At 54.3% G+C, this 8,765-nt stretch overlaps 1 protein-coding gene across 4 annotated transcripts in view; it reads left to right on the top strand.

Moving 5' to 3' along the window:
- Pecam1 (platelet/endothelial cell adhesion molecule 1) overlaps positions 1-8,765 on the top strand; it is an 83,277-nt gene that overhangs the window by 29,430 nt on the left and 45,082 nt on the right. The window contains exons 2-4 of one of the 4 annotated variants that reach the window (XM_005402168.2): positions 479-577; positions 1,523-1,679; positions 1,762-1,788. In XM_005402168.2, the coding sequence (XP_005402225.1) occupies positions 1,616-1,679; positions 1,762-1,788 (91 nt within the window). In that variant the 5' untranslated portion in view covers positions 479-577; positions 1,523-1,615. Of the gene's footprint in view, positions 1-478; positions 578-1,380; positions 1,680-1,761; positions 1,789-8,765 lie in introns of those variants that run through there. The other 3 variants (XM_013503224.1, XM_013503222.1, XM_013503223.1) reach the window with 3 other exon arrangements.

The following is an 8,765-nucleotide window of genomic DNA, read 5'->3' on the forward strand; positions in this document are numbered from 1 at the left end:
GAGACCAGCCTGGGCTACAAAGTGAGCTCAAGGCCAGCCTGAACTGCATAGTGAGACCTTGTGTCAAAAAGATGAAGAAAAAGAAGATACAGTGGTTTACAGTGGGAAAGAGGGAATGGGAAACTGCAGCAACGTCACAAACAGTACCGCAGAAGAAAACGTCTCAAGGAACAAACGAATGAAATGTGTATTGCTCTTCAATAGCTTTTCTCAAAACCTCCGCTGACCCACCAGAGAGGACTGCTGTCTTGCTGGAAGCCATTAGTTCTTGGCTCTTGCCCAGAGGCAGAGAAGTCCAGATCCTCTTTTCCCCAGTTGAAAAGTGTCTTCCCTGAAGAAGTACCGTAGTAGAGGGAGGCACCTCGGGAAGAACATAGCCCCCTCCAGGCAAAGATAAGGCGGCTGGACCACGTAGCGACTTCCTTCGCCCATCTGACCGGTCACAGCCCTCTGACTAATGTTCCCGGTCATTCCCTAGGACCCAGGCAGCGGCCCTGCCATCAAGAAGAAACGCCCCACCGGGAGGACCTGCCTCTACCGCCTGCTGCAGAGAGGCTCTGAGGGGCAGAGCAGGAAGGTAAGGGCTGCAGAGGGAGCAAGCTGTGGCTGGGGAGGGCGGGCCCATCTTCTCAGAAGCCGATACCCGAAGTGAGTGAGGAAGGATGTGCAGCGTTCGGTCCACAGAGAAGAGGGGAGGGACCCTCCCGGAAGGGACCCTCCCGGCGGACGAACGGGATTGGAAAGGCGCCGCGATGCATTCTGAGAACGGTGCATTTTAGCAACCAAAGTATAGATTTCGGAGAAGTGTGGTCAGAGTCCAAGCTGCATGTGGAGGGGCCTAAACCAACCCTTTTTGGAGGGCAATTAGCAGGTTTCAAACAGGGAAGTGGAAGGACCTGATTTGTAGCTTACTAAGCTCCCAGTGGCCCAGGACGGTGTGTGTGTGTTTGGGACGAAGGCCGGAAGGGGGTCTGTAAGAGGTGAGGGCACAGCACAAGCCAGAGAGAGCCCCCTGATGCCCGAGGCCCAAGCTCGGAGGTCCCTGGCACTGCCCTCCACGACAGACTCCACAATGTTTTGGAAAAGTCAGCGCAAGAGAGACAGGAGGCCCAGATTTAGGCTGTGCGGACGGACCCTCTTGGGAAAGGGGACGTGGGATACGCAGGGAGACCTTGGTAAGTGTCCAGTAAGAGAACACTTTGAGTGAAGGCTGGAGACAGGGAAAAAAACCTCACCCTGCCACAAGAAGGGGATCCCCAAATCCAGACAAAACAGGGGGGGTCAAGCACAGGGAGATAAATGTCACTTGTGCCTGTTTTGTTTTTTTTTTTCCTTAAACAAAGCAACTGCATTCAGTGGTCCCTCAGGAAGGCCAGTCATTTCCTGAGGAGATATCAGCCCAGCCCAGGCCTCATTGTTCTGGATTTTCCAGCAATGGCCGCCATTACCTGACCAACTGCGACACTAGGTCTCTCTGGGGCGCCCGGAGCCGGTCCCAAGTTGTCCTGCTTTCACTGCGCAGGTTTCTCACTGGCGGCTCGAGGAAAGTGTTTTCGATCCCCAAGGCATGGCCCAGAGGCAGCACTGACTGTTCCAGGCAGCCTTTGCTTCCAGGATGCGGCCGGTGTGGGACCAGAGGAGCACGATGCGGCTGGGAGCCCTGTTGACGCTGCTGCTCTGTGAGTTGTCACTGTCCCCGCCGCCTTTTACCTTCCCCAGCACTGAGCTTCTGAACCAACAGATCTCTTCTGTCTCTTCCAGGTTCAGGCCTTGGGAGTCAGGAGAACTGTAAGTTACGACGTTTCTACTACCTTCCTCCTCCTCGCCTGCTCTGACCCCTTAGACTTGTGCCAGACGGCTTGGGGTTGATTTTTATCAAAGTAGAGGAGAATACTCCCATGGGAAACTAGAGCTTGTCCCGTTTCGTAGTCCTCCTTAGAAGAGCTTGGAACAATACTTGTTCTAAGCCACGTTCAATTCAGTGCATTTTATTTTATTTTATTTTTTTTCCGGTGCAATTTAGAAGCAGCATTCCAAGTATTTAGAAAGGCCTTTTAGAATCTGCTGTTTTCTAGGCCCTGGTGGACTGCTTTTTGTTTTAACTGGGAAGGTGAGAAAGAAGTTAGTGATTCCATAATCTACTTGTGGTTGTCCTACCATGAACTGTTTGTTTCTCATATGCTGCCTCATCTCCGATTGCTAACTTTTATTTCTGGGGAGCAGAGAGGATTGAACTCAGGGCTTTAGCACTGAGCTGCATCTCCAATCCCTTTTCAATTCTTTGAGACAAGATCTTGCTATATTGCTAAGTTGCCGAGGCTGTACTCCAACGCCTCATTTTTCCTAGCCTCATAGAGTACTAGGATGCTAGGCGTATCCGCCGCTATGCCCAGTGTTTATTTTGTTTTTGTTGTTGTTTTATTTGTGAGTCAGGGTCTCACTGTGTAGTTCAGGCTGGTCTTGAGCTCATTATGTGGCCCAGGCTGGCCTTAAACTCACAGCAAGCCTGCGTCAGCCTCCCAAGTGCTGGGATTACAGGCATGTGCTACCATGCCTAGACTATTTTTGGTTTTGCTTGGTTTGGTTCGGTTCGGTTTGGTTTGGTTTTCTGAGACAAGGTCTCACTATGCAGTTCAGGCTGGCCTTGAGCTCACTTTGTAGCCCAGGCTGGCCTCAAACTCACAGTGATCTTCCTGCCTCAGCCTCCCGAGTGCTGGGATTACAGGCATGAGCCACCACCCCGGCTCCTATTTTGTTTTTAAACCTGTCTTTTGTTTTCTTATTTCCTCCCAACTGTTTTAAGTAACAAATCAATTTGTCATATGCATGAAAACAGAACAACGTTGAAGTTGGTATTACAACTCTTTCTCTCCGAAATGATTTTTACATCCTCAGAACCTTGCGCTTGCTAGACAGGCATTTGTGCCACGGGGCTATATTCCCGGCCCTGAAATGATTTTTAAAAGGTACCACATTGTCATTTTCCACCCACCTATGAGGCTACAGTTGTATCCATACTAGTCTGTGCTCCCACACAGGAAGAGGGTGCTGCCCGTCTAAACCTGATTTATTGTCTGCTTTAGAGCTCAATGAGTATGAACTTTCATCTTGATCTATCTTTCTTACCCCACACCCCGGAACCCCGGTACCGGGAATCGAACTCACAACCTCTTGCTTGCCAGGCAGGCGCTGTGCCACTGAGCTAAATCCCCAGACCCTAAACTTTCATCTGAGATAAGAGGGTTTTGCTCTGCTTTATCTGCGATTGCTCAAAACGGGGGCTCAGCTGGGTGTGGGGGTGGTGACTGGAAGAAGAGACCAGACAACAGATCCCCTTAGCAGAAGTCCCTTCGCCGGCCGAGAGTAGGGTCAGCTGGGGTGCAGGCAAATGGTGCAGCTCTTGGGAGAAGTACGCGTGCGCGGAGGATCCTGGGTTGAGTTGAGGCGGGAGCCGAGGCCCCAGGAAGCGCAGGACCGGGGTGGCTGCCAGTGTGGCTCGCCATCCGCAGGGGTCCCCGCTCAAATGTCCACGTGCCTCCTTGGGGACAGGACTCCCTGGCAGCCTGCGGAGGCAGGAGGTCCATTATCACCACTTGTGGGCTCACCGCTCGATCCCACAAGCCTGACGTGACTGACGTGTCCATGCAAGGGCCATCAGCACCAGGATCTCCATTATCCAAATGCTGACCGACCGCCCCGGGGCCGAGGCCTGGCTCGTGTCTTTAAGACGGTTTCCATTCTCCCCCGTAGAATGGGGTAGGAACAGAATCCAGGGCGTGGAGTGGGTTGCGTAACAGAAGGGAGCTCTCCTGCCCTGAGGAGATGCGTAAATAAATGCACTGTCTGGACCACCTTTGCAGTCACACTAGTTCCAGTCCCTCCCTGAGGTCCACTTCAGACGCACACCCTGCTCTCGTCCAGACCCTGCCCTGAGGACCGGGCCGGGCCCTGCTTTGCAAACACCCAAGGGGCCCGGGCTCCTACTCCCTGGCTCCCCACGTGTTCCCCAGCGCCGCCCTTCTCCTGCTCGCCCGCCAATGCCGAGTCGGCCGCTTACTCCCTCCTCGGGGTCCTGGGGCGGCTCTCTGACGCTTGCCCAGGGCCGGCTTCGTTTTACTCGCAGGGCGCTGAGATCCAGGCCACAGGCCCTGCGCAGGGTCAGCACTAGGGCTGGCAGAACCGGGCTGGCATCGGGCGGTGGCCGCGGGCCACTGTGCGCCTCGGCCCTGCCCGCTCCTGGCTGGAGCCTCGTGGGCCCCTCTGCCTCCACCCAGCGGCAGCCCGCCTCGCTGCCTCTCAGGAGATGACTTCAGCTCCATCTTCACCTAGAAAACAGTCTGGAGGGAACTCCCTCGCTTCCTGCCTGGCCCGGGCTGCAGCCTTATCTGCCTCCCCACCCATCCTCCCGCTTCCCTCCGGGCCTCGGAGCCGTGCACGCCTCTCCCGGCTGATGGGCCCTGCTCCACCTGGGCCGGAGCCTGTCCCTCCCTCACCCCAGGACCTCTCCTCCCTACTGATTCGGTCCCCTCGCTTTGAGGGTCTGTCCTCACGCCTGGCTTTTTTCCCTGTCTACAAACCAAGTGGCAACGTGCTTTTTAGAAAAAAGAATCCAGCCCTGGGCAGATGTTTTCCTGGGTCTGAACTCACCCCCAGTCTCCACAGGCTCCGGGTCTCGGCCTGCTCTCCTGTCCCACCTCCACTCCCGCCTCCCCCTCCTGAGCCTCCGGCTGGGCCTCCTCCATTTCCTCCAGGCCCCCCTCACCCAGCCGCACCCCTGGGACTTGTCCTCCTCCCTCATCTTCTTCTGGCTTTCTCCCTCTTTCTTGGTGACACTCGTATCCTCCTGGGGGTGGGACCCTACTCCAGGAGTCCTGTCTTCCCCGTATTTGACCTCCATATCCTACCAAATAAGTCTTCTAAAAATTGTAGAGTTGGGCATGGTAGTGCGTGGCTGAGATCCCAGCACTCAGGAAGCTGAGGCAGGAGGATGGACAGTTCCAGGCCAGCCTGGGCAATGTAGTGAATTCCAGCCCAGGACTACAGAGTGAGACCCTGTCCCTGAGTCAAACAAATGAACAAAGTGGTGAAATACACATAAGGTAAAATGCATGCTAGTGACATTTAGGATATTCGTGTTGGCAAAATCAACACTGTCTAGTTCTAGAGTATTCTTGTCAGCCCCCAAAACAGATCCTCCCACGTCCCTCAAAAGTCTCTCTGCCCCTTTACTTTCACCTGAACCATCCCAGGCTGTTGACCAGCCTCAGGGATTGTGCCACAGGATCTTTCTATAACTCTGACCTCGGGGGCTGGGGATTTAGCTCAGCGGCACAGCGCCTGCCTGGCAAGCGCGAGGTTGTGAGTTCAATTCCCGGTACCGGAAAAAAAACAAACAAAAAAACTAAAACTCTAACCTCATCTGCCCTGCTGCTCGTGAAGAGGTCACTGCCTGGCCTTCCCTCCTGGCATGGCTGACGTGGCCTGCCCAGCCCCTCCGGCCCCAGGCTGTGCTTCCTGTCACCGGCTGCGCCCAGAATGCACTGACTTCCCACACCCTGGCGCCTGGCGTGTGCTGTCCTCCTGGAGTGCCCACGCCTGCCTTTGCCCAAGGCTCAGCCCTTCAGACTCTGGGGCTCTCCTGGGCGCTCCTTCCTCTCCGGGTGGCTGACATCACGGAACCCCCGCTAGCTGGGCGCCCACCCCCTGCCCTGCCTTAGACAGCAGGGATGGTTCCTGCACCCCAGACGCCCAGCACCTGGCACGGGTGTTTGGTGGATGTGTCACGGGGAGGAACTTGAAGCGAACTTGGCGGTGGGGGAGATTTCACGTGAGATGAGTCTGTGTGTTGTCTGCGGCGCACACAAGTTCACCAGGGACTTAGTGACAATAGCGGGTGGCCCTTTCCCTCCCCCACGCCTCTCTGAGTCATTTCCAGGTCGAGGGCCAGGCTGAGTCAGGACGCTTTCTCTTTCCGGGGAGCATCGTCCTCTGGTGACGGGCCGCCTTGAGGTCCAGGGAAGCTGGCGCCGTCATTTCAGTATGTGAGACTGGTATTGTGGTGTCCCCGAGTGTCTTATCTGTGCTGTGATGACTTTGTGACTTTGGATCCTTCTCCATCAGCTGGTATCTGCCCAGGCTGAAAAGATTTGATGTCACAGCTGAGCCAGGCTGAACTACATAGGAAGACCCTGTCTCAAAAAACAACAACAAACATGATGTGACTTTTTATATTGTGAATGATTTTTATTAGTGCCTATTAGCTTCACAAATAATGGTTTTCAACGTGGTACTTTTCCCTTTTTTTTTTTTTTTTTGGCAGTGCTAGAGAATGAACCCAAGGCCTTCACACTGAGCTACACCCCCGAGAGCCCTTTTTAAAAATGTTATACTTTGGGAAAAAATTTTTAAAAATAGCATAAAAATTTTATGCTTTGGGACAGTCTCATTAGATTGCCAAATTTCCCGGGCTGGACTGGACCTTGCAGTCCTGCCGCCTCAGCCTCCCAGAGGACGGAGATTACAGGTGTGCGCCTCCACGTCCATTTTATTTTATTTTACTTTATTTTATTTTAATTTTTTGTCTTTTTGAGACAGGGTCTCGCTGTGCAGTTCAGGCTGGCCTTGAGCTCACTTTGTAGCCCAGGCTGGTATCGAACTTGCAACGATCCTCCTGCCTCAGCCTCCCGAGTGCTGGGATTACAGGCATGCGCCACCACGCCCAACATTTGTACTTATTTTGAGAAGTGACTGGTTCAGTTTATTCGCCCTGATCTGACCTCTTTAGGCTAATTCAAAACCCCGACCTTTATCACAGCAGTTCTGAATCTTTTGGCTCAGCGAGGAAAACTCCGGGCCCTCTCTCCAGGAAAACACATTTGTGGACAACCAGAGGTGGTTCATGGACCCTCACACCCACCTGCACACCAGCGTGGCGGGCCGTGAACGTCATTCTGTTTTGTAAACAGTGTGACCTATACTCGTAACTCAGTTGGGCTATGCATGGAGAGTTTCCTTAGGAGGAAGGTAATGTTTTCTGTATGCTCGAAATAAGAATCAGGTAGAGATTTTCAAGACTGGTCGAGCAGCTTATTAGTTATTGGTTGCTGCCTAACAAACTACGCCAAAACCAGGGGCTGAAGATAACGCGGTCGCTGCCTCTCGCGGGGGCAGGCGTCTGGGAGGGGCTTAGTCGCTGGTTCCGGCTCAGGGTCTCCCCGGAGATCGCAGACAAACCGCTGGTCAAACTGTTGCAGTGGAGGCCTGGCTGGACCTGGGCAGTCTGCTTCCTGGCTCGTTCTGCAGCAGAAGGCCTCAGTTGCCCACGCCGTGTGCCCGGCTCAGAGCCGGTGGTCCGAGAGAAGGGCTAACACGGAGACTGCGTTACCTTCGTGCCTTCGTCTCAGAAGCGGCTTCTCCGCGCTCCCGGCGTATCACACAAACTGCCTCCGGTGTCAGGTGGGAGGAGGCCGCCATGGTGTGACAAGCGGAAAGCAAGCGGTACCTTCAGGGCTGGCCAGAGCACCGCGGCGGCGGCGGCGGTGACCGTGCTGGTAGAATCGAGGTCTCTGCTTTCACTGCCCTGAGTGCGTGATGTTTTGGGTTCAGATGATTGAGGACTTCTCTGCATAAATACGTGAAATGTTCTTCTTCCACCCTGCCCTCCTTTATCTCTGCCCGTCCGAGCATCAGACAAGCTTATTTATTTACCCAGATGTGAGTAAAACCAACTCAGCAGAAGTGCCCCATCCTAGAAGGTATCATCTCATGACCGAAGCTACTTCTCGGCGCTTTAGTCAAGTTTGCTTTGCACTTGTCAAAATGTGGTGGGTTTTTGCCAGGCGTGGTGGCACACGCCTGTAATCCTAGCACTCGGGAGGCTGAGGCAGGAGGATCATTTCGAGTTCGAGACCAGCCTGGGCTACAAAGTGAGCTCAAGGCCAGCCTGAACTGCATAGCGAGACCCTGTCTCAAAAAGACCAAAAAAAAAGTAGTACATTTTTGTAAAAAAACAAAACAAAACAACACTGAGTCTGAGGAGTGCATGGGAGGCTGAAGGCGAGATTGTGCTAAGGGTGAAGGGTACAGGGTAGGAAGGGCTGTGAATGCACCTGGACGCCTGGGGCTGGCGCTGGCCGCCCCCTCCCCCGAGCCGCCCAGGGTTAGGCGCAGTGAAACGTCTGCTCTGAACGGCGCTAAGCAGGAAGAAAACAAATGTGGACCAGGGCCAGGCCTCGGGAACACAGACCCGTCAGTCCCCTTTAGCCATCTTGGCTCCGTCGTTATTGAAGATACAAATACCTGGGGGCTGGGGATTTAGCTCAGCGGCACAGCGCCTGCCTGGCAAGCGCAAGGTCATGAGTTCGATTCCCGGTACCAGAAAAAAAAACAAAAAAAATACCTGGGTTTGGGGCTGTGGCTCAGCGGTAACACTCCTGCCTGGAAAGTATGAAGCCCTGGGCTTTATCACTAAGACCACAAAAATAGGATAAAAGAGCACAGAAGACAGGCGTGGCTGTTCCTGCTTATCATAGGTGAAGCTGAGCGGTTAGATAACTCCGGAGCGCACCCCGCTAAGGACCCTGGGCTCTGGGCTCTGCCTCTGTTCCATACCGGCACCCTCAGCCCCAGCCTGGGGCCTGGCCAGCCATGGTGCCCGTTCAGGGTGGTAACAGGAAGGTTGGGCTGGACTCAGGTGGGGCCCCCATGGGGATGAGCCAACCCAGGCGGCTGGAGGAGTCACTGTCCATTCTTCTAGAAAACCACTA

The sequence above is a fragment of the Chinchilla lanigera genome, unplaced genomic scaffold (genome assembly GCF_000276665.1).
Source record: "Chinchilla lanigera isolate Chin_1 unplaced genomic scaffold, ChiLan1.0 scaffold00077, whole genome shotgun sequence".
NCBI classification, from domain to species: domain Eukaryota; kingdom Metazoa; phylum Chordata; class Mammalia; order Rodentia; family Chinchillidae; genus Chinchilla; species Chinchilla lanigera.